Source organism: Prunus persica, chromosome G1, assembly GCF_000346465.2.
Source record: "Prunus persica cultivar Lovell chromosome G1, Prunus_persica_NCBIv2, whole genome shotgun sequence".
Taxonomy (NCBI): domain Eukaryota; kingdom Viridiplantae; phylum Streptophyta; class Magnoliopsida; order Rosales; family Rosaceae; genus Prunus; species Prunus persica.
The window spans coordinates 47,179,906-47,203,098 of record NC_034009.1 but is presented as its reverse complement, the minus strand read 5'-3'; the positions used below and the strand labels follow the sequence as shown (position 1 = coordinate 47,203,098).

At 37.5% G+C, this 23,193-nt stretch overlaps 5 protein-coding genes and 1 long non-coding RNA gene across 6 annotated transcripts; 5 read left to right on the top strand and 1 right to left on the bottom strand.

Moving 5' to 3' along the window:
* LOC109950246 lies at positions 638–22,275 on the bottom strand. The gene is made up of 2 exons (XR_002272555.1): positions 21,697–22,275; positions 638–987 (listed from the first exon to the last, which is right to left on the bottom strand). It is a non-coding gene; the product is annotated as an uncharacterized LOC109950246 (long non-coding RNA).
* LOC18792412 (cytochrome P450 98A2) lies at positions 872–3,735 on the top strand. The gene is made up of 3 exons (XM_007223173.2): positions 872–1,613; positions 2,421–2,818; positions 2,927–3,735. Exons 1-3 carry the CDS (start codon positions 941–943, stop codon positions 3,569–3,571), a joined length of 1,716 nt encoding a protein of 571 aa, XP_007223235.2. The 5' UTR covers positions 872–940; the 3' UTR covers positions 3,572–3,735.
* LOC18789678 (cytochrome P450 98A2) lies at positions 5,270–7,899 on the top strand. Its single transcript, XM_007223204.2, has 3 exons — positions 5,270–5,841; positions 6,159–6,556; positions 7,065–7,899. The coding sequence occupies exons 1-3, from the start codon at positions 5,358–5,360 to the stop codon at positions 7,707–7,709; spliced, it is 1,527 nt and encodes a 508-aa protein (XP_007223266.1). The 5' UTR covers positions 5,270–5,357; the 3' UTR covers positions 7,710–7,899.
* Positions 9,440–11,489, top strand: LOC18789709 (cytochrome P450 98A2). The gene is made up of 3 exons (XM_007223203.2): positions 9,440–9,990; positions 10,072–10,469; positions 10,631–11,489. The coding sequence occupies exons 1-3, from the start codon at positions 9,507–9,509 to the stop codon at positions 11,273–11,275; spliced, it is 1,527 nt and encodes a 508-aa protein (XP_007223265.1). The 5' UTR covers positions 9,440–9,506; the 3' UTR covers positions 11,276–11,489.
* Positions 14,408–16,626, top strand: LOC18789708 (cytochrome P450 98A2). Its single transcript, XM_020568575.1, has 3 exons — positions 14,408–15,019; positions 15,363–15,763; positions 15,852–16,626. Exons 1-3 carry the CDS (start codon positions 14,524–14,526, stop codon positions 16,494–16,496), a joined length of 1,542 nt encoding a protein of 513 aa, XP_020424164.1. The 5' UTR covers positions 14,408–14,523; the 3' UTR covers positions 16,497–16,626.
* LOC18789680 (putative methyltransferase DDB_G0268948) lies at positions 21,358–23,177 on the top strand. The gene is made up of 2 exons (XM_007225949.2): positions 21,358–21,677; positions 22,282–23,177. Exons 1-2 carry the CDS (start codon positions 21,528–21,530, stop codon positions 22,921–22,923), a joined length of 792 nt encoding a protein of 263 aa, XP_007226011.1. The 5' UTR covers positions 21,358–21,527; the 3' UTR covers positions 22,924–23,177.

The following is a 23,193-nucleotide window of genomic DNA, read 5'->3' as shown; positions in this document are numbered from 1 at the left end:
CTGTGCTAAAGTCCTTATCATCATTTCCAACTTCACCAACCGCCTCCAACCACAAAAAAAAAAAAGAAAAAGAAAAGAAAAGAAATCTTCACCAACCGCCAAAGACTAATTGAAAACCTTTTCCCCAGCGCTCTCGCTCTATCATCATTTCCTTTGCTTATTAACTAACACTAGTTACTACAAAGGTGGACCCATCCAATGCTAATTTTGCAAACAAAATCATATAATAGTGCAATGTTTGTGTTAATTATAATAAAACATGTATATTTTTCTATTATTATTATATTTTAGGATTTTGTCCCTACATTAATCAAATTTAGGATCGTTTGAAGTAATATTAAGATCCTTACATGAATCGTGATATATATAGATGATTAAACAGTTTCTAATTTGAATGATTTGTTTGAAGAGTTAATATTTGAATGATGATTTAGTATAGTTCTGATTATGATATGTGTACGATGAAGATTCGTTAATCACAACAATGTAGATAATGACGAGCAGCTAAATGTAATTTTATATTAAAATCCTGTTTGGTTTACGAAAATAAATTGATGAGAAATCAATCCTCATGTAGTTTTCATGCCAAGGAAAATCGAAAATTCTTTTTCCATGTTTGGCAACATTGGAAAAATATCTAAGAACCATCATTTTATTTCTTTTCGCATATTTTAGTAGTATAAGGATGTAAATACATTTTGCTTAGTTTGCAATTATATCCCTAAATAACAAATAATTTCCCATTTTCAAGTCCCTTTCCTCATGAAGTAAACTTGTTGCCCACTCATTTTATAGTAAGTGTATACCAATTAATGACACCACCTCAAAGCTCAAAGTATTCATATACCACCATGGGAAAACCATCTCCTAAAACCAGTTCTCCTCCCACCCATGAGTTGGTACATTCCACTCTCACCAACTCTAATCCTCCAAATTGTATATGCTTGGTGGGTCACCCACACACACACTCTCTCTCTCTCTCTCTCTCTCCCCCCACAATACAAATCCATTCACCAACTCCATTCCATCGTCTCTCATATATATCAACCTCCCTCCAACTCCAACTCCAACCTTTGCCCAATTCAACGCTGCTCTCCTCAATTTTCATTCCATAGACATGGCTCTCTCTGAACTAGCCCTTCCAATCTCATCAATAATCATCTTGATCTTCCTCGCATACAAGCTCTACCAACGGCTGAGATTCAAGCTCCCACCCGGTCCGCGTCCATGGCCGATCGTCGGAAACCTCTACGACATAAAGCCAGTGAGGTTCCGCTGCTACGCAGAGTGGGCTGAGGCCTACGGGCCCATCATATCGGTGTGGACGGGGTCGACGCTAAACGTCATCGTGTCCAGCTCAGAACTGGCAAGGGAGGTGCTGAAAGAGCATGACCAGAAGCTGGCTGATCGGCATAGGAGCAGATCAGCTGCGAAGTTCAGCAAGGACGGCCAGGATCTCATCTGGGCTGACTATGGGCCCCACTATGTTAAGGTGAGGAAGGTGTGCACTCTGGAGCTTTTCTCTCCCAAGAGGATCGAGGCTCTCAGACCCATTAGGGAAGATGAGGTCACTGCCATGGTTGAGTCCATTTTCAAGCACTGCACCAATCCTGGTACGTATTTAATTAATTAATTTCCTCATTTCATAAATTAAAAAATAAATAAATTATCAGTATATGTTTTATTTATTTTTTTGGTTTGATTTTTCCTTATCAGTATATGTTTTTTTTATAAAAAAAAGTTAGTCAACTAGGTAGGAGGAGGTGGTGTAAAAAAAAGAAAAAAGAAAAAGAAAAGTCAACGATAAGGTCTTATTTTGATTATTGAAGCCTATTTTGTCCACTTTGGTTTTGTCTTGCTGTAAGTTATGTGTATATATGTGCTTTGTCACGTCTGTCCTTTCGTGAGCTTGAACAATATGCCAAATGCTATTTGGATATAAATCTTGAGTGAAATAAATACTGCCGATTCGATATTCTATTTTAATCTAATCTAAATTAGAAGATGGAGGATTTGAATTCGAGTGCAGAATAGAGAACAATTCGCTCTAGCTAATTTGGCTAAACTCATGTCTAAAAATGTCATTTGGATTAAATAATCAATTATTTTTTTAACTATAAATTGTGCTGCAATTTATTTATTTATTTATAATAAAAGGGTTTCTCCCGCAATTTTTTTTTTTAAAAAAAAAACAGTATAAAGGCACTGTATAACTTTGATTTATAGAAAAAATTTACATAGTTAATTTTGATTAAAGAAAATTATAGTACTTAGTGTGACAGTAATATATATGCATAGAAATATTCATCACAATTTGGTGAAATTTTTTTTAGTGAAGAAGTATTTGGGGGCAGTACTTAATGTTACGTCTTAAATGATATGATTGTAATTTGTTATTGACTTTAATTACCATATTGCAGAAAATAATGGGAAAAGTTTGTTAGTGAAGAAGTATTTGGGAGCAGTGGCTTTCAACAACATAACAAGGCTAGCATTTGGGAAACGTTTTGTTAACTCAGAGGACGTAATAGATGAGCAAGGGCTAGAGTTCAAGGCCATTGTAGCCAATGGACTCAAGCTTGGTGCATCGCTTGCCATGGCCGAGCACATTCCATGGTTGCGATGGATGTTCCCGCTCGAGGAAGAGGCATTTGCCAAGCACGGGGCACGAAGGGACCGGCTCACTAGGGCAATCATGGAGGAGCACACACAGGCACGAAACAAGAGTGGTGGTGCCAAGCAACATTTTGTAGATGCATTGCTCACATTGCAGGACAAGTATGACCTTAGTGAGGACACTATTATTGGACTTCTTTGGGTAAGTAGTTTTTTAATGGACGAATAAAAATTATTATTTGGGATACAAAATAAAACCAAATTAATATGGTAGAAATTTAACAATGTCAGCACTCAAAATTTCGTGCAGGATATGATTACTGCCGGCATGGACACCACAGCCATAACCGTTGAATGGACCATGGCCGAGCTGATCAAGAACCCAAGAGTGCAACAAAAGGCCCAAGAGGAGCTAGACCGGGTCATCGGGTTCGAACGGGTCATGACCGAAACCGATTTCTCAAACCTCCCTTACCTACAATGTGTAGCAAAGGAAGGCATGCGGTTGCACCCTCCAACCCCGTTGATGCTCCCCCACCGAGCCAATGCCAATGTCCAGATCGGTGGCTACGACATCCCCAAGGGATCCAACGTTCACGTGAATGTTTGGGCCGTAGCGCGTGATCCGGAGGTATGGAAAAACCCGTATGAATTCCGGCCCGAGAGGTTCCTTGAGGAGGACGTTGACATGAAGGGCCATGATTTTAGACTACTTCCGTTTGGGGCGGGTAGGCGGGTATGCCCGGGAGCCCAACTTGGCATCAACTTGGTGACCTCCATGTTGGGGCATCTACTGCACCATTTCAGTTGGACCCCGGCAGAAGGAGCAAAACCAGAGGAGATTGACATGTCGGAAAATCCAGGACTTGTTACTTACATGAGAACCCCATTACAAGCCGTGCCTACTCCAAGGCTTCCATCGCACTTGTACAAACGTGTGGCTGCAGATATGTGACTTTTATTTTCTTCTTCAAGTTTTGGTTTTTGAAAAAAAAGAGTTTTATTATCCCTCTATCCCTATTGGGTCATTAAGTCCCATAACGAATCAAATAGTATGTTTGTTATTATTCCTTCAAGAATATTTCAAGAAAAATAGTATTCCTAATTTGCATTCAAGCATCTCGTCGTCTCTCTTTAATCCACTCATCCATAAATCCATTCACCAACTCTATCTCAGTATGAGGATGAGGTTAATGTAGAACCTGGTTTGGGCAATTATTTCCTTTTCGACTTTGTGGATTCTAATCATTCTACTACCGGTCCATTAATTTTATAAGTCCTAGACATAAATGAAAGTTGAGATCCTTTTTATATTCAAAACTAGCTGTTTTTGTACAACAATGAAAAATTTCACATTTAGATGCTAAGTTGGTTAGTTTAAGTAAAACAAGGGTTTGACAGAAACACTGTGGTTGGTGTGGACCAGGCTTTAAGTCTAGTTTGGGCTTGTGGTCTTTTGTGTTGTTGTTGTTGTGGTTGGGCTCACCTGGACTTGTCAAAAAAGTATCCATGCCTAGATCCTTTAAATTTATGGCTTGTTTATTGAATTATGATGACTTAAATCGAGGAGGAGTTGAATTGAGGATAATTAGATTTTGAATTCTTATTGAAGTTGTTTGTTAAATCATATAGAATTGGGGTATGAGTGGTGTTAGTTACTAAAATGTCCTCGTTGTTGAGTTAAATAGATGACAAATTTGGAAAATTTAAAATATATAATGGATAAAAAAAATGAATTCCTAATGGGTTAGTTCTCGATGAAATAGAATACTATCTCCCACCCAAGAATTGAATTCCTCATGATTTTGTGTGGACCCGCCTTACTTTTCATTCCTTAAATGCATGAATCCTCCATAATTAGAATTCAATTCTTGATTCTGATTCCAAATTCTAATTAGTAAACACACCACTAATTATATTGAGCTACTATGATGCAACTGCCATTCCAAATTCTAATTAGTATTTCTTTTTTCTTTTTTTTGCCGTGTATTTCTTTCCTTATAAATGGATTCTCGTTATGACCAAAATGACAAATAAATAAATAAATAAAATAGGCCCACTATAGGAAGAAAAAAAAAATCCAAAAAATTCATGATAAAGCTCAAAAAGCATTAATCAGACAACGGAAAGGCAGTTTTTGCTTATATAATAATTATTGGACTAGAAGGTTTTATAGGAGGCTTTTATTTCGGGGGTCTTGTACGGTCGCCCAACCCGCACACCCTGTGTGATGGGTCTGTATACTGGATTAATGTGGCAACACAGTCCTAACCTAACTCAACTTTGGAAGGGTAGGTAGCTATTTCGCCCCTCCTCACTGTGATGGGATCGTTTCTACTTTAATTTTTGATCACCTTCCTTACCAGACAGTCTTTTTTCTATAGATGAAAATGTTGTGATTTGTGTAAAGGAAGAAATATCTGGAAATATCAATTTGAGTTCTGGTGGTTGTGTTGTGTGCACAAGTAAAAAGAAGAAGCCCATTGACTTGTAGACTTGTAGTTGAGATGGGACGCTCTGGGGTGCTCTACCTACCTACCGCCCCATCTCGAACCACATCCAATAGATGATTGACACGTGTTCTTTTAATGACGGTTCACAATATGAGTGGTAAGAACGGGTAAGTCTTGTCCTTTAAATTGCTCACCTATCCTCTCTCTCCCCTTACTCCACACATCACATCCACAACTTAAAACAAAATCACTTCTCCAAACTCTCTATCTCAGTGTTTCTCATTTCACATGGCTCTCTCTGGACTACTACTACTCCTCATCTTCATCTTCCTTGCTTACAAGCTCTATCAAAGGCTGAGATTTAAGCTCCCGCCCGGCCCGCGTCCGTGGCCAGTCGTCGGAAACCTCTACCACATAAAGCCCGTGAGGTTCCGGTGCTACGCGGAGTGGGCGCAGGCCTATGGGCCCATCATTTCAGTGTGGACTGGATCCACACTCAACGTTGTAGTGTCGAGCTCAGAATTGGCAAAGGAGGTGCTCAAAGAGCATGACCAGAAACTGGCTGATAGGCAAAGGAATAGATCAACCGCCAAGTTTAGCAAGGATGGGCAGGACCTCATTTGGGCTGACTATGGGCCCCACTATGTTAAGGTCCGGAAGGTGTGCACTCTTGAGCTTTTCTCTGCAAAGAGGATTGAAGCTCTCAGACCCATTAGAGAAGATGAGGTCACCGCTATGGTTGAGTCCATTTTCAAGCACTGTACCATTAATGGTATGCATTTTATGTTCCCAAATTGCTTGACTATGCTAGTTTTTCAAATGTCATTTGCAGTTTGTACTTTTTTAATTGTCTACATCGATATAATTCACTCATGTTATACCACGTGTTTATTTCATCGTTCATTAATTCAAATTACACTCGCATATCTATAATGGTAGTTGAGTTTTCTGAGAGGAAGTACTTGAGGTTGATTGATTGGTATTTATTGTTACCGTATGATTGGATTCAATGCTACTTTATTAGTTTGCATACTTAATGTGTATTAATTGTGAATTTGTGATTAACATTAATTAATCACCATACTGCAGAAAAAAATGGGGAAAGTTTGCTAGTGAAGAAGTATTTGGGAAGAGTGGCATTCAACAACATAACAAGGCTAGCATTCGGAAAGCGTTTTGTTAACGCAGAGGATGAAATGGATGAGCAAGGCCAAGAATTCAAAGCTGTTGTTTCTAATGGAGTGAAGATCGGTGCATCGCTTTCGATGGCCGAGCACATTCCCTGGCTGCGTTGGATGTTCCCGCTGGAGGAAGAGGCGTTTGCTCAGCATGGGGCACGAAGAGACCGACTCACTAGGGCAATCATGGAGGAGCACACACAGGCTCGCACCAAGAGTGGCGGTGCCAAGCAGCATTTTGTCGATGCATTGCTTACATTGAAGGACAAGTATGACCTTAGTGAAGACACAATTATCGGACTTCTTTGGGTAAGTAATGTATACATGCAGTCTTTTCAATTTGATATTTCTAAAAGAAGGGTTATTTTTTCCTAGTATGTGGGATACAACCATATACATGATAGAATTAAGCATTGCCAGATAGGGATGGTTCCACAGCACAAGGCCCCTAATTTTTAAGAGCTGTTTTTCATATGCATATACGTGAACGCACAACATACTTTCATAACTGTGTGCCCGCTGAAGTTGGTTTGCAACGCTCTTTGTGCTCATTATGCTCGTTATTTTATGACACCACTTCATGATAAAACTTTTTTTTATTGAAGTATTTTCATGTTAGATCGCGTGTGCGACCCCAATCTAAGCTTTGCACAAACCCTCAAATTCTAAACTTGTTGCCAAATACCCATATTTCCTTTTTAATGTTCTTAATTAGTTATGAGCTTCCTACCTTGGAGGGCGTATACCTTTCTGAAAACACTATACATATATATAAGGATCCTACATTCTAACTTAGTTATACCATTTGTGCATGCAGGACATGATTACTGCGGGCACAGACACCACAGCTATTTCAGTTGAATGGGCTATGGCTGAGTTGATTAAGAACCCGAGGGTGCAAAACAAGGCACAAGAGGAGCTAGACCGAGTCATCGGGTTCGAACGGGTCATGACCGAAGACGATTTCTCAAATCTCCCTTACCTGCAATGTGTAGCAAAGGAAGCGTTGCGGTTGCACCCTCCAACTCCTCTAATGCTTCCCCACCGAGCTAATGCCAATGTCAAGATCGGCGGCTACGACATCCCCAAGGGTGCGAGTGTTCACGTAAACGTGTGGGCCGTAGCGCGTGACCCGGCGGTTTGGAAAGACCCGCATGAGTTCCGACCAGAAAGGTTCCTAGAGGAGGATGTTGACATGAAGGGGCATGATTTCAGACTACTTCCGTTTGGAGCAGGCAGGCGAGTATGCCCGGGAGCACAACTTAGTGTGAATTTGGTGGTGTCCATGTTGGGGCATCTATTGCACCATTTCAGTTGGGCTCCAGCTGAAGGGATGAATCCAAAGGAGATTGACATGTCAGAAAATCCAGGGCTTGTGACTTACATGAGAACCCCATTACAAGCCGTGCCTACTCCAAGGCTCCCCTCGCATTTGTACAAACGTGTTGCCGCAGAAATGTAATGTACCTTTTAGTTTCTTCCGAAAGGATTTCAGTATCTTTCTTGGTCACAATTAGTGTCCAAATATTGGAAGAATAAATTTATTCTTATGGTTGTAGTAATTGAAATGAGGGGACTGTTTATTTCTCCTCTATATGTAATATTCCTCTTCATCATTAATCAAACTTGATAATTTAAATCTTCTTTTTTTTCAATATTTCCACTGCAAAACATATATTGCTCGTTGAATATTTCCATACTTGATTTTTCAAATTTCTTAGTAAGAAAAATTCACCAAAAAAAGATTAGATATGTGTTTGGGACTGTACTAAGTTGGCTTGGGAACTAAATGAGCAACCTCATAGGGTTTTTGGATAATAACATAATGGTTTATTTTAACAAATGGTCCTTTAAATTCACGAAATTATTATTTTATGTACGAATTGTTACCTGCCAATTAGACTTGAAACACTGTGGTTGGTGTGGACCAGGCTTTAAGTCTAGTTTGGGATTTTGGTCTTTTGTGTTGTTGTAGTTGGGCTCACCTGTGATTGGAGGAAATATGTGTCCTAATACTTTTTGGACTTGTCAAAAAAGTATCCATGCCTGGATTCTTTAAATTTATGGCATGTTTAGTGAATTATAATGAATTGAATTGAGGAGGAGTTGAATTGAGGATAATTATATTTCAGACTCTTATTGAAGTTGTTTACTAAAATATATGAAATTGGGGTATGAGTGTTGTTAATTACTAAAATGTCATCGTTGTTGGGCTAAAGTAGATGAGAAATTTAGAATTTTTAAAATTGTGTGAGGATATAATGAATAAAAAATATGAATTCCTAATATGTTAATTTTCAATGAATTATAATACTATCTCCCACCCAAAAATTGAATTCCTTATGATTTTGTGTGGAGCCCTCTTACTTTTTATTCCTTAATATGAAGTAAACGCATGAATCCTCCATAATTGAAATTCAATTCATAATTCTAATTCCAAATTCTGATTAGTAAACACACCACTAATTATATTGAGCTACTATGATGCAACTGCCATTTTGTGTTTCTTATTATTATTTTTTTGCCATGTATTTCCTTCCTTATAAATGGATTCTCTTTATTTCCTTCTAAAGGCATTTTTTCTTATATAATTATTGGACTACAAGGTTTTATAGTAGGCCGTTTTTTCAGGGGGTCTTGTGCGGTCCCCCAGCCCACACACCATTGTGTGACAGGTCCGCATACTGGATTAATGTTGCAACACAGTCCTAGCTCAACTTTGGAAGGTGACCATCACCTTAAAAATCATATTTGCTATTTCGCTCCTCCCCCCGATGATGGGATCGTTTTGAACCAACATCACCTTCCTTACCAAACAATCTTTTTTCTATAGATGAAAATGGTGTGCTTTGTGTAAAGGAAGAAATATCTGGAAAGATCAATTTGAGTTCAGGTGGTTGTGTTGTGTGGGTGTGTCTTTTTTTTTGTTTTTTTTGTTTTTTGTAGACTTGTAGTTGAGAGGGGACGCTCTGGGGTGCTCTAACTACCTACCTCCCCATCTCGAACGGCATCCATTAGATGGTTGACACTTGTCCTATTAATGATGGTTGAGAATATGAGTGGGCGATGCTTCTTCTGGCCCCACTATAGGGTATATCTTGTCCAAGCTGCGGTCGTCCAATTTGCATAATTACGTTGAGTAAATATCACGTGGTAACCTCGTCGTACAATTGCATGTGCCTTTAAATTACTCCACACATCCACAACTCAAAACAAAATCACTTCTCCGAACTCTCTATCTCAGTGTTTCTCATTTCACATGGCTCTCTCTGGACTACTACTCCTCCTCATCTTCATCTTCCTTGCTTACAAGCTATATCAAAGGCTGAGATTTAAGCTCCCGCCCGGCCCACTTCCGTGGCCAGTCGTCGGAAACCTCTACCACATAAAGCCCGTGAGGTTCCGGTGCTACGCGGAGTGGGCGCAGGCCTATGGGCCCATCATTTCAGTGTGGACTGGATCCACACTCAACGTTGTAGTGTCAAGCTCAGAATTGGCAAAGGAGGTGCTCAAAGAGCATGACCAGAAACTGGCTGATAGGCACAGGAATAGATCAAGCGCCAGGTTTAGCAAGGATGGGCAGGACCTCATTTGGGCTGACTATGGGCCCCACTATGTTAAGGTCAGGAAGGTGTGCACTCTTGAGCTTTTTTCTGCAAAGAGGATTGAAGCTCTCAGACCCATTAGGGAAGATGAGGTCACTGCTATGGTTGAGTCCATTTTCAAACACTGTACCATTCATGGTATGCATTTTATGTTCCCAAATTGCTTGACTATGCTAGCTGTGAATTTGTGATTAACTTTAATTTATCACCATATTGCAGAAAAAAATGGGGAAAGTTTGCTGGTGAAGAAGTATTTGGGAAGAGTGGCATTCAACAACATAACAAGGCTAGCATTCGGAAAGCGTTTTGTTAACTCACAGGATGAAATGGATGAGCAAGGCCAAGAATTCAAAGCTGTTGTTTCTAATGGAGTGAAGATCGGTGCGTCGCTTTCGATGGCCGAGCACATTCCATGGCTGCGTTGGATGTTCCCGCTGGAGGAAAAGGCGTTTGCTCAGCATGGGGCACGAAGAGACCGACTCACTAGGGCAATCATGGAGGAGCACACACAGGCTCGCACCAAGAGTGGCGGTGCCAAGCAGCATTTTGTCGATGCGTTGCTTACATTGAAGGACAAGTATGACCTTAGTGAAGACACTATTATCGGACTTCTTTGGGTAAGTAATGTATACATGCAGTTTTTTCGATTTGATATTTCTAAAAGAAGAGTTATTTTTCCTATTATGTGTGTGACCCCAATCTAAGCTTTGCACAAACCCTCAAATTCTAACCTTGTTGCCTCGGGTTCATAACTTAGTTATACCATTTGTGCATGCAGGATATGATTACTGCGGGCACAGACACCACAGCTATTTCAGTTGAATGGGCTATGGCTGAGTTGATTAAGAACCCGAGGGTGCAAAAAAAGGCACAAGAGGAGCTGGACCGTGTCATCGGGTTCGAACGGGTCATGACCGAAGACGATTTCTCAAATCTCCCTTACCTACAATGTGTAGCAAAGGAAGCGTTGCGGTTGCACCCTCCAACTCCTCTAATGCTCCCCCACCGAGCTAATGCCAATGTCAAGATCGGCGGCTACGACATCCCCAAGGGTGCGAGTGTTCATGTAAATGTCTGGGCCGTAGCGCGTGACCCCGCTGTTTGGAAAGACCCGCATGAGTTCCGACCAGAAAGGTTCCTAGAGGAGGATGTTGACATGAAGGGGCATGATTTCAGACTACTTCCGTTTGGAGCCGGTAGGCGAGTATGCCCGGGAGCACAACTTAGTGTGAATTTGGTGGTGTCCATGTTGGGGCATCTATTGCACCATTTCAGTTGGGCTCCGGCTGAAGGGATGAATCCAAAGGAGATAGACATGTCGGAAAATCCAGGGCTTGTGACTTACATGAGAACCCCATTACAAGCCGTGCCTACTCCAAGGCTCCCCTCGCATTTGTACAAACGTGTTGCCGCAGATATGTAATGTACCGATTTTGGTCACCGAACTCAATTAGTGTCCAAATATTGGAAGAATAAATTTATTCTTATGGTTGTAGTAATTGAAATGATGGGACTGTTTATTTCTTCTGCTTATTTGGAAAAATAATAAATAAAAGCATCCCTTTTATGGATATCCTTTAGCAGACACCATATGTAATATTCCTCTTCATCATTAATCAAACTTGATAATTTAAATCTCTTTTTTTTTTTTTGTCTTTTTTCCTTTTTCAATATTTGCACTGCAAAGCATATATTGGGTTATTTTAACAAATGGTTCTTTAAATTCACGAAATTATTATTTTATGTAAGGAATGTTCCCTGCCAATTAGACTTGAAAAGACGAGAACATTCAATTTTTGAGAAGCACTGTTTTTTGGTCAAAAGCTGAAAAGCGTTAATTGATTATTTACTATAACTTTAGTTTGTTATGACAAATGTTCATGGCAATGTCATATAAGTATGATATTAACAGTTGTCCAATTCAATTTGCTAATAAATTTAAAGTTTATGGGCCTTGATCACTCAAATTTTAATAAACTCCCCTTATTCCCACAAATATTAGCCCATCCCTTCATGCAAGTTTAGTTAAACTTATATCAGCAAATAGGATGAATTTTTTATATATTTAAAAATGAGCAAGATCAAGATCTCATGAACCCAAAAAATCTTGGATTGAAAAAAATGAGGTCATTCTTTTTTCTAAATATTCATCTTTATTTTTTATATCTTCAGTTTGTGGAGTTTAGTTTTAAATGTAAGTCAAATATACAAATTGAACTTAAAGTTCAATTGAATCTCAGGATTCTATTCCAATTTGACGTGATTTATGAATGCAATCTTCCTTTTGTTTATAATAAAAAAATAAAAAATTCATTGAAATACATTGAGTGAAGTGGTAGAGAGTGGAAGATCTAAGTCATTTTCATTTTTCTTCATCACTTAATCGGGTTAGTGGTTTTGTTTACATATATATATATATTTTTTTATCAAACATACTGATTTTCACGACATGTGGATTCAAAGTCACAATTCTAACTTAAAAAGAAACAAACAATATGTAATCCACATTACAACTTTATAAAATGCATCAAAACATCACTTAACATCTTACATATTTTTTTCTTCATACGAACTATCAATTAATTTGACATAATCAAAGTTTTTATACCATGTCTTTTTCAATGGATATATCCAATGTTATATAACATAGCTAAGCCATTTAATCTTTCTTGTGACATGGTTGATATGAATGTAAAAATTTGATATTCAATCTTTCTTGTGACAAGTGGCGGAACTACGCTTAGGCTATAAGGGGCTATAGCCCAGTGCAAGTGAGAAAAAGACAAAGAAATGATATATTCAAAAAATATCTTACTCAAAAGATAAAGAAAGATGAGTTAAGTCAGAAATAATGAAAATAAGACATGATACGATAGGGAATTAAAAAAAAAGGGAAGATTTTTAAGAAATAAAGATAAAAAATATGCCCTACGAAAAATTGAAAATAGACAAGATGGAAAGGTATTTAAAGTGAATTTTTTTTTAAAATTTTAACTTTCAAAGTTTGAAATATTTTTTGGGTTTAAAAATACAAATGCATTGTCTATGTTATCCTCCCACACCATATAAGTTATAACCCAATACAACAACATCTATATTATTCCTGATAGACTAGGAAACCAAACACGTACATTGAACAAGAAAAAAGCACAAGGAAGATCGATTCTCAATCTATATTACATCTGTTTACCTAAATCTGGCTTGGGGGCAGATGAGCACGGGTGCAACCCAACCTCTCCCTGGAGTTCTTGGATGTAATAACTTCATTACAGTGACTACTTCCAGAAAATAATTCAACCACCATTCATACCTTAAAAAGTTGTGGGCTTACACTGATTACCGATTTAACTTTATTTGAGTAATGTTACGTTTATCATAAAGTGAAATAAAATTATGTTTTCAAATTATTATTATTATTTTTAACTTTCAAAGTTTGAATTTTTTTTTTTTTTTTTTTTTTTTTTTTTTTTGGGTTTAAAAGTCCATAGGCATTGTAAATGGTCCTACCTATGTTATCCTCCCACACCACCCAATACAAAAACATCTATATTATTCCTGTACCTTGGCAATTAAGCATCCATTTTATATAACCAAGCTTCATAATTTATATAACCATATTTTATCTTCAAGGGAAAGCTTCTTTTGTGTTATTTTTTTTAAGAGTGCTGTTAAACGAACCTTAAAATTAACTTAGTACACTCTATGATCCAAGTACACTCTAATATTTTAATTAAAATGTAAAATTAACTAAGTACATTCTATTTAACTACCCAAAATACCCCTGGTACACCCTAATACATTCTATCACACAACACCCTAATACCAATCCTAAACCATGTTCTCTTTTTCATGAATTCGTGCCCTCTTTTCAGATTTTGGGTTTGCATCAAAATCTTTAATTTCGTAAGCTGTTGTGGGAGTAGATTTTCTAGCTCGTTCAAAATATGTGGAGGGGACTCAAACATCTCTGTCAAATTACTAGTGAAATGCATCATCACCAGTCTGAAATCCTCGAGAACTTTTTGGATGCTTTCAAGTTAGAAGAAAAGTTTAAACATTAGGATTTTAAAGTCATCCACTTTAACTTTATTGTGTGAATGATGTTGAGCTAAGAAGTCAGCCTGGAATAAATTTTTTTTATTCAAATATGGCTGCCCATCTTTTGCATCTTGAAGGATCAAGTACATGGAGAAATGCCGACACTCGTCTTTTACCATGTTTGTAAAGAAGCTCTAAGCCTTTGAAGCATCAAGGCCCTTAAAATTATTTGAAACTTATCTACGTACTTTTAATTAAGGTTGAATATGATGAATAGGGTGTACTTATTAAACGCTTATTTACCTAAATCTGGTTTGGGGGCAGATAAGCACGTGTGCAACCTAACCTCTCCCTAGAGTTCTTGGATATAATGAGTTAATAACAGCGAGTACTTCCAGAAAATAATTCTACCACCATTCATACCTAAAATAACAGCGAGTTCTTGGATATATTATATCTAAAATATCTTCTTCTTCATTATAGATATCTATAATATCTATAGAGCGTGCATGTGTTGTGATGTATCAATTTTTGTTTTTATTGACCGAGGCCCATATATATACACACGCCCACAAGGGCTCTTCCCATTCCAATAACCTTATTTGATAGTAACCCTCTCTTCTAATATTACACATGGCTTTCTCTGGACTATTACTTCCCATCTCATCACTTCTCATCCTCATCTTCCTTGCTTACAAGCTCTACCAGCGGCTGAGATTCAAGCTCCCCCCAGGTCCACGTCCGTGGCCGGTCCTCGGAAACCTCTACCACATAACGCCCGTGAGGTTCCGATGCTACGCGGAGTGGGCTCAGATTTATGGGCCCATCATTTCAGTGTGGATTGGATACACACTGAACGTGGTAGTGTCGAGCACAGAATTGGCAAAGGAGGTGCTCAAAGAGCATGACCAGAAACTGGCTGACAGGCATAGGAATAGATCAACCACCATGTTTAGCAGGGACGGTCAAGACCTCATTTGGGCTGACTATGGGCCCCACTATGTTAAGGTGAGGAAGGTGTGCACTCTTGAGCTTTTCTCTGCAAAGAGGATTGAAGCTCTCAGACCCATTAGGGAAGATGAGGTCACTGCCATGGTTGAGTCCATTTTCAATGACTGCACAAATCATGGTATGCATTTATATATGTTTCCAAATTGCCTTCCTATATGCTACTTTTGTTATCTCACTGCCATGGTTTGGTGTTGTTTGAAGTCTGTTGCTGCAGCTGATAACGATGGCAACTCATGCATGCATATATATAGAGGAGTTTATATGTTCCAACCCTGCTCATCCTAATTATTTCCTTCTGACCAAAAAAGAAAAAAAAAAAAAGTAGCACCATAGAAACCTACATGTCGGTTCTCGTACTTCATTTTTCTTTGACAGGAAGTACTTTAGTTGGATTGTTATTATTGACTTTAATTAATTATCATATTGTTATTAATCTACTTTAATTCATTACCATAATGCAGCAGAAAGCAGTGGAGAAAGTTTGCTAGTGAGGAAGTATTTAGGAACAGTGGCATTCAACAACATAACGAGGCTAGCATTTGGAAAACGTTATGCTAACTCAGAGGATGAAATCGATGAGCAAGGCCGAGAATTCAAAGAAATTATTTCCAATGGAGTGCAGATGGGGGGATCTCTTGCCATTGCCGAGTACATTCTATGGTTGGTTTGGATGTTCCCTCAACAGGAAAAGGCCCTTGTTCAACATTTTGCTCGAAGAGACCGGCTCACTAGGGAAATCATGGTAGAGCACACACAGGCTCGCACCAAGACCGGTGATGCCAAGCAACATTTCGTCGATGCATTGCTTACATTGAAGGACGAGTATGACCTTAGTGAGGACACTGTTATCGGACTTCTCTGGGTAAGTATTTTTTACATTTAGCATCGGTAAATTTATAAACTAATCTAAGCACATAATCATGTTTGTTTGATGTTATTTGTGCATGCAGGACATGATTACTGCGGGTACAGACACCACAGCTATTACAGTTGAATGGGCTATGGCCGAGCTAATCAAGAACCCTAGGGTGCAAGAAAAGGCCCAAGAGGAGCTAGACCGGGTTATTGGGTTCGAACGGGTCATGACCGAAGACGATTTCCCAAACCTCCCTTACCTCCATTGTGTAGCAAAGGAAGCTCTACGGTTGCACCCTCCAACTCCACTAATGCTCCCCCACCGAGCCAATTCCCATGTCAAGATCGGTGGCTACGACATCCCCAAGGGTGCAAGTGTTCATGTAAACGTCTGGGCCGTAGCGCGTGACCCGGCGGTTTGGAAAGACCCACATGAGTTCCGACCAGAAAGGTTCCTAGAGGAGGATGTTGACATGAAGGGGCATGATTTCAGACTACTTCCGTTTGGAGCCGGCAGGCGAGTATGCCCTGGAGCACAACTTAGTGTGAATTTGGTAGAGTCCATGTTGGGGCATTTATTGCACCATTTCAGTTGGGCTCTAGCTGAAGGAGTTAATTCAAAGGAAGTTGACATGTCAGAAAATCCAGGGATTGTCACTTACATGACAACCCCATTACAAGCCGTGCCTACACCAAGGCTTCCTTCGCACTTGTACAAACGCGTCGCCGCAGAAATCTAATAAGTTAATTAGTTCCTTGTTATGAAGTGTGAGTTTTTTATTTTAAGTATTTCAATATCTTTATCCTTAGAGCATCCATAATGGGAGGGTGTATAATGAGATATATGTTAAATATATACCCTTTGTGATCGGAATCACCTACAATGGAGAGGTGTAAACGAGTGTAAATTTGCATCACCACCATGAGATGCAAATTTAGGTGCACATATACATCTTTTTTTATATCTCTTGTAGGTGGGACTTCCGTGAGAAAAAGTGGACAAAAGTGGAACTTACAACAGAAAGAGTAATGCTATTTAGACACACAACATTGACTACCTTAACTGACCACCTTATGTGGCAATTGATGTGTCATACCATATCAATTAATGAATGTCACCATGTCAATTAAAAAACAAATTAAAAAACCCTAGCATTCCTAGTGAGTGGCCTCATGGCAGCATTCATTAATTGACATGACATGACACATCAGTTGCCACATAAGGTGGTCAGTTAAAGTGGTCAATATTGTGTGTCCAAATAATATTACTCCAACAGAAAAGGTGAAATAAATCAATTATACATCTTTAGATTTACATATTCTTCACTGAAGTAAAAATCATATTTATAACCCCGAAAATGTAAAGAGAATATAAAAATAACTTTACACTCTCAAAAATACACCCTCCTCTATGAATGCTCTTATGGTTATGGTTAGAGTATTTGAACCGACATGTGTCCTCATGCATCTATGTATTTTTTCCGAAACTTTCAATGCCATCTTTTTATTTTCATGGTATATTTTGTTTCTTTGTTGGAGTTCCACGCACGCACCCACAAGGGCCACAGCAGACCAGAGACTTTGTCCAACAAACCTCATTTCCAAAATATTAAATAGAAAATAAATCATATATCTGTCATATAACTTGTATAAAAATAAAAAAATTATGTTCCCCTTTAGATATTGGGCGCACGGCCGGCACTGTTGTTGACACCTTTTCCTCATAGACTTGGAAACCATACACATTTAACAAGAAAAAAGCACAAGGAACCTCAACTTTTCCACCGACGCCAAAAGGCAGAGAGCATAATTGCATTGGTCGGCCATGGAACCAACTGAAGCTAGTGATTAGGGTTGGTGGGGGTGGATTCGTGGCCTATGGGGTTGGACTAGGATTTAGACTTTGGGACAAATGGGCATGGATTTAATTAAAAATATTCAATTAAACATTAGCATTACTGGGTCCTCTCAAGTCCCTCTAAAGCTTAAAGTTGGTAAATTAAACACATTAATTAGCACTAATTTTATATATTAAATTCACGACATGCATGAAATATTTTATTAAATTTGAGTTAAACTTGAGAACAATTAAAGGGCATCTTAATTATATGGCCAATCTCTTAGGCATAATAATCATTCAAAACTATGGAAATGCTATTGCCACAAAAAAGATGTTGAACAAAGTTTTTTGAAGAAAACAAATAGTTTAGACGCGAAAATGATTAGGAGCATACTTGTCTTTTAGCTAGTGAGTGTACCTTGTGTTCTTACGCACTTCGGTTGGGTTGACCAAATAGAACAAAGAGAAAGGGTAATTTTTAGGTTCTTTAAACAATTACCAAACATCCAAATACAAGTCAAATATCCACTTCTATTATTATACTGCTTTTTATGTTCTTAAATAATTATAAACTTTTAATGTTGTGCAATTTTGTAGGGGTTTGGATCCTCTCTGTTAGGATCAGCTTGACTATTATTATTTACATGTTCTAGCACAATCAAGTCCTTAGTAGTCCAAAAATAAATTTTAGCCTCAAAACCCTAAATTCAAGTCATAACGTGATTCAATAATACCAACTACTTGTTGAAATTTGAATGAAATACATAAACTTGAGTTCCATATTGAAAAAGAAGAGAAAGTCGCTATACCTTATATGGAAGGTGGGCCTAGTGGAGTGGAACTTGGGCCTCACCTTTTGATTGGACTTGGATATATAATAATCAATATTTAAAATATTCGTATATATAAAAACGTATAGCCACCCAGCTACACTATTTCATATTAAAATATTTTAACAGCATAGCCGCCCGGCTGTACTTAATATAATTTAAAGAGTATAGCCGCGCGACTATATTCACTAAATTATTTTTTTTTTTAAACATAGCCGATCGGCTATACACTTTAATATTAATATATTTTAAAAGTATAGCCGTATAGCTGTACATTTAAAATATTAGAATATATTTAACCCGTATAGCCGCACGGCTACACGCTTCAAATTTTATTATTTTTACAAAATAGTCGGGCGGCTATATACTTTAATATTAATATATTTTAAAAGTATAGCCGCTTGGATGTACTGTAAAATATTCGAAGTATAGCCGCCCGGCTAGACAGTCAAATTTTATTATATATTTTTTGTAAATAGCCGCGCGGCTATACTATTTAATATTAATATATTTTAAAAGTATAGCCGGACGGCTATACGGATAAAATATATAACAGCATGCTCTTCAAACTTTATTATAGTTTTTAAAAAATAGCCACTTAACTATACTATTAAAATATTCGTATATATTTAATAGACAACGCAACATGCTCCAATGAATCACTATCACAATTGGTATCTAGAAAGTAATGGAATAAATATAATTGCAATAAGTTATTAAAAAAATAATAAGTAATTCACTATCACAGTTACACCAATTTATGAAAGATTTTGATAGAATTTTAATTTGTCTGACTATAAATCCAATTAAAATAGGCAAGAGAAGTATAAGTTATCTTTGTTTATTTCCTTTTTGCCAAATATAAGTTATCTTTGTTGACAAGGTTTAAAATGACGTTAGTTTTAACAAATTTCTAGTAAAAATAGGAAGTTAGCAATAAACATTTGTTAATAACTACTTTCATTTTACATCTAAAGGAGTCATAATATTGGATTAAGTCAACCATTACCTTAATATGTTGTTATTATATTATTTTTCAAATACTTAAATAATTATAAACTTGCAATTTTTTATTTTTTTTTATTTTTATTTTTTATGGGTTCATATCCTTTGCTCTATTAGGATATGCTTGACTATTATTATTTATATGTTCGAACCTAATCAAGTCCTTAGTAATCGAGTCATATGCATTCAAGGCATAATATGAATATTGTTGTCTAACATGGAGAAGGAAGGGGGACTGTCTATAAGAGGTTGATAACTAAAACTTATCCCCAAATCCCCTTGAAAATGGTGGGATTAGGAGGGATAAGTTTTAGTTATCAAACTCCTATGAATAATCCTCCTTAATTCTGCAAGTTAGACAATAATATTCATAGAGTGCTGCTATTTCCATCTACCTGTCTTATTTCCCTACCCACTTTATCTTCCCACCCACCATGAAAATTTGAAAAACCATAATCCTATCTTTACACCCGCCATTATTCCTAAAATACCATTCCATTCACTTAACGCTTTTAACCCTAACTTAACACTATTGATTGAGTTCGAAAAATTTTAAAAATTTTAAAAGATAAAAAAGAGGTTTCCAGCAGCCGCCCACCTCACACTCCATCAAACCTTAACAAGAACCACCCATACCTTCCACCTCAGGCCAAGCCTCCCCTCCTCCGTCCTCCTCCTCATGTCTCTTTCACCATTATTTCAATTGTATTGAACAACACCTTCAAACCCCAATCTAACATTCTTCTCCTTTCTTCATTTCAATCAACCCACGAATAAACAAACCCACGAGAAATATTACATCAATTGGCCTAGATCTGAGACGACACTTTGACTGCATTGCCTGCCAAAGTCGCTCATCCTAGTCTTCATCAATATCAGCAACTTCATGGCCCTTTATTCCTCCAAGTTTCCAATTTGAGAGAGATAGAACATTCCAATCTTTATTCTTTCCTTCTGAACTATTTCCTAGACATGCCCAATTTGAGGTTATAGGGATTCAACCCTTCCGAAACCAAATATTTTTTTTTAAATGCAAAAAGTTGTCATAAAAGCGACACTGGGATTTTGTCAATCAATGTCATAAGTGCAGCAAAGTCTAACATTTAATCGAAGCTGCAATCGTATGAAGATCTATGGCCTACCCAGACAACAATAAACAAAGAGAAAAAGAAATTTATTTTCGCTAATTTAGATTTATGAAAAAAGAAAAATAGAGAGGAGGGCAACTGGGAATCTTACAAGAGCAACTCATTTGGTTTAGGTGGCAATTGATGATGTGGCTGGCGGTGAGGTGAGGAGAGGAGGTTGGTTTGGTTGTCACGGGGTTGGGTGGGTAGTTTGAGGGTTGTTTGCTATGCTCTTTTATTTATTTATTCTAATTTTTTATTTTATTTTTACTTATATTTTCTTGACTTAACAGTGTTAATTTAGAGTTAACTCCTTAAAAGTTATTTTACAATAGGATAAATTTACTTTTAAAATTTTGAAAATAAGATAAGTGAGAAAATAAGACAATGAGGTAAGAATAGCTTTCTTTTATTGGTAAGAGAAAGAAGTCGACAAAATTGCAATTTTTATCCTCTTTGGCATAGGAAAGAAACTTGGTGGGTTAAGTATTACCATAAATTCTAAAGTTTCTAAAAAATGGGAAAAGTAGATTATTAGTCTTTGTCAGTAGTAACAACCCAAAAAACAAATGAAAAAACAAATTCATAAATTAACAAAGTTAATTGGTGTTGTCAGGATCTCCGTGTACCTGTTTCTACAATCAAATATAAAAAAAATTACTTTTTAAATTTTATGTAGAGAGATACTATATTTTATTATTGTTGAAGTTTGAATGAATTAATTATGGATTATTAATAGAAGTAGGATAGTCCAACAAGAAGGTTTAGACTGAAGAGTTAAGACAGAAAGATGACACATGTATATGCGTCAGGTTTTAGTGAGTCAAAAAGAAAGCTTTGCTTCTTCTTCTCTTATAGTTTATTTGTTCTTGCTGAAGGATTCTCCTGTTTCACAGAGAGAGAGAGAGAGAGAGAGAGAGAGAGAGAGAGAGAAGAGAGAGAGATCATCAGCAGAGCAGAGAGGAAGAAATGGCAGGTTTGTTTGACAAGCAAGCAGATGTGTACTTGGATGCAAGGCCAACTTATCCCAAGGAATGGTATTCCAAATTAGCAGTTCTCACCCCTCACCACACTCTCGCTTGGGATGTTGGAACGGGCAATGGCCAAGCCGCTCTCAGTGTCAGTATTACATCACTACCTCTCTCTCTCTCTCTCTCTCTTTGGAGGATTGTTTTTAATTTCTCTAGCTTGTTTACTCAACACCATCTAAGATTATATAGAACAGAATAGAAAATCAATTTCTTTTTCTTAACACAAACAGAAATTCTAAAATTAAGACATTAATGCTCCATTTGGATTTGGATGGAGGAATTAGAAAGAAATGATTCGGTTTTGACAACAAAGTACAAGAACAATGTTAAATTGAATGTATTTGAAATAACTAGATATAGTTCATTTGGAATGATTATGTACGAGGAATCATTTGAAATTCATTTGTTTTTTTGTTTTTTTTTTATCTTGTTCAAATCTTGACATACATAGATTGTAATAGTCTTAAGACAAATATTTATACCTCATAATGTCATCTAAATTCATAGATTTGGCATCCCTTCATCAAAATGGAGCATAATACTTAATCATTGATCCCGTAAAATCTTGGTTAATGAATATTTTGTCTAAATTCGCAGTCTAACAACATAGCATGTCAACATCTGACCAGAGAACATTGTGATTCATGAACAAACATATATATAGATGTATACGCTAATTGTTACTTAAACAGGTTGCTGAGCACTATGAACAAGTAATTGGAACCGATGTGAGTGAATCCCAGCTGCAGCGTGCAATGCTGCATCCTCGGGTTCGATATGCCCACACGCCGTTAAGCATCACCGATGATGAAGTAATAGCCTTGGTAGGGGGTGAAGATTCGGTTGACTTGGTGACTGTAGCTCAAGCTGTGCACTGGTTTGACCTACCGAAGTTTTACAATCTTGTTTCACGTGTTTTGAAGAATCCAGGAGGTGTATTTGCTGTTTGGTGCTACAATGACATTGAAGTTGATCCAACATTTGATCCTATAATGAAGCGATTTCATGACACAACACTTCCCTTTTGGGACAAGAACATCCAGTATGTGTTTGATGGCTATAAGACACTTCCATTTCCCTTTGAAAGTGTCGGTTTGGGATCGGAGGGGAACCCATTGCCACTGGACATTCCAAAGCAGCTGTCATTTGAAGGGTTTTTGAAGATGCTGAGGTCATGGTCTGCAGTCACTACAGCCAAGGACCAAGGTGTAGATTTGTTACCTGAAAAGGTGGTTAAAGAGTTTGAAGGTGCTTGGGGTGGTTCCAAATTGGTAAGGTCAGTCAGCTACAAGGCTTTTATGCTTGCTGGAAAAGTTAGGCTGCGAAGCCTGTGATATAACAGTTCAAGTCCAGTCCAATCCAGCAATAACTAGTCCAAAATTATGACACCATCCATCACGAAGCAGGATTGATTGTTCTTTATTTTTAATTATGCTTTGGTGGTTCTATCCAAAAAATAAAAACTCTGTTTTGGTGGATTATTCTATGCATTTCTTTCAATGCAGAGCAATGGCATTGGCTCATGAAAGCCATTATAATTCAAACAAATGTTATTTACAGTTTAATAAAAAGAAACTTATAAAATCAATCTTCATGCAACATTG

What these genes read in the sequence shown, in the direction of transcription:
- LOC18792412 (XM_007223173.2), top strand. Translation starts at nt 941, where the DNA reads ATGCTTGGTGGGTCACCCACACACACACTCTCTCTCTCTCTCTCTCTC. An exon ending in CAAGCACTGCACCAATCCTG is followed by an intron (nt 1,614 to 2,420) that starts GTACGTATTTAA and finishes ACCATATTGCAG; the next exon opens with AAAATAATGGGAAAAGTTTG. An exon ending in CTATTATTGGACTTCTTTGG is followed by an intron (nt 2,819 to 2,926) that starts GTAAGTAGTTTT and finishes AATTTCGTGCAG; the next exon opens with GATATGATTACTGCCGGCAT.
- LOC18789678 (XM_007223204.2), top strand. Translation starts at nt 5,358, where the DNA reads ATGGCTCTCTCTGGACTACTACTACTCCTCATCTTCATCTTCCTTGCT. An exon ending in CAAGCACTGTACCATTAATG is followed by an intron (nt 5,842 to 6,158) that starts GTATGCATTTTA and finishes ACCATACTGCAG; the next exon opens with AAAAAAATGGGGAAAGTTTG. An exon ending in CAATTATCGGACTTCTTTGG is followed by an intron (nt 6,557 to 7,064) that starts GTAAGTAATGTA and finishes TTGTGCATGCAG; the next exon opens with GACATGATTACTGCGGGCAC.
- LOC18789709 (XM_007223203.2), top strand. Translation starts at nt 9,507, where the DNA reads ATGGCTCTCTCTGGACTACTACTCCTCCTCATCTTCATCTTCCTTGCT. An exon ending in CAAACACTGTACCATTCATG is followed by an intron (nt 9,991 to 10,071) that starts GTATGCATTTTA and finishes ACCATATTGCAG; the next exon opens with AAAAAAATGGGGAAAGTTTG. An exon ending in CTATTATCGGACTTCTTTGG is followed by an intron (nt 10,470 to 10,630) that starts GTAAGTAATGTA and finishes TTGTGCATGCAG; the next exon opens with GATATGATTACTGCGGGCAC.
- LOC18789708 (XM_020568575.1), top strand. Translation starts at nt 14,524, where the DNA reads ATGGCTTTCTCTGGACTATTACTTCCCATCTCATCACTTCTCATCCTC. An exon ending in CAATGACTGCACAAATCATG is followed by an intron (nt 15,020 to 15,362) that starts GTATGCATTTAT and finishes ACCATAATGCAG; the next exon opens with CAGAAAGCAGTGGAGAAAGT. An exon ending in CTGTTATCGGACTTCTCTGG is followed by an intron (nt 15,764 to 15,851) that starts GTAAGTATTTTT and finishes TTGTGCATGCAG; the next exon opens with GACATGATTACTGCGGGTAC.
- LOC18789680 (XM_007225949.2), top strand. Translation starts at nt 21,528, where the DNA reads ATGGCAGGTTTGTTTGACAAGCAAGCAGATGTGTACTTGGATGCAAGG. An exon ending in ATGGCCAAGCCGCTCTCAGT is followed by an intron (nt 21,678 to 22,281) that starts GTCAGTATTACA and finishes TTACTTAAACAG; the next exon opens with GTTGCTGAGCACTATGAACA.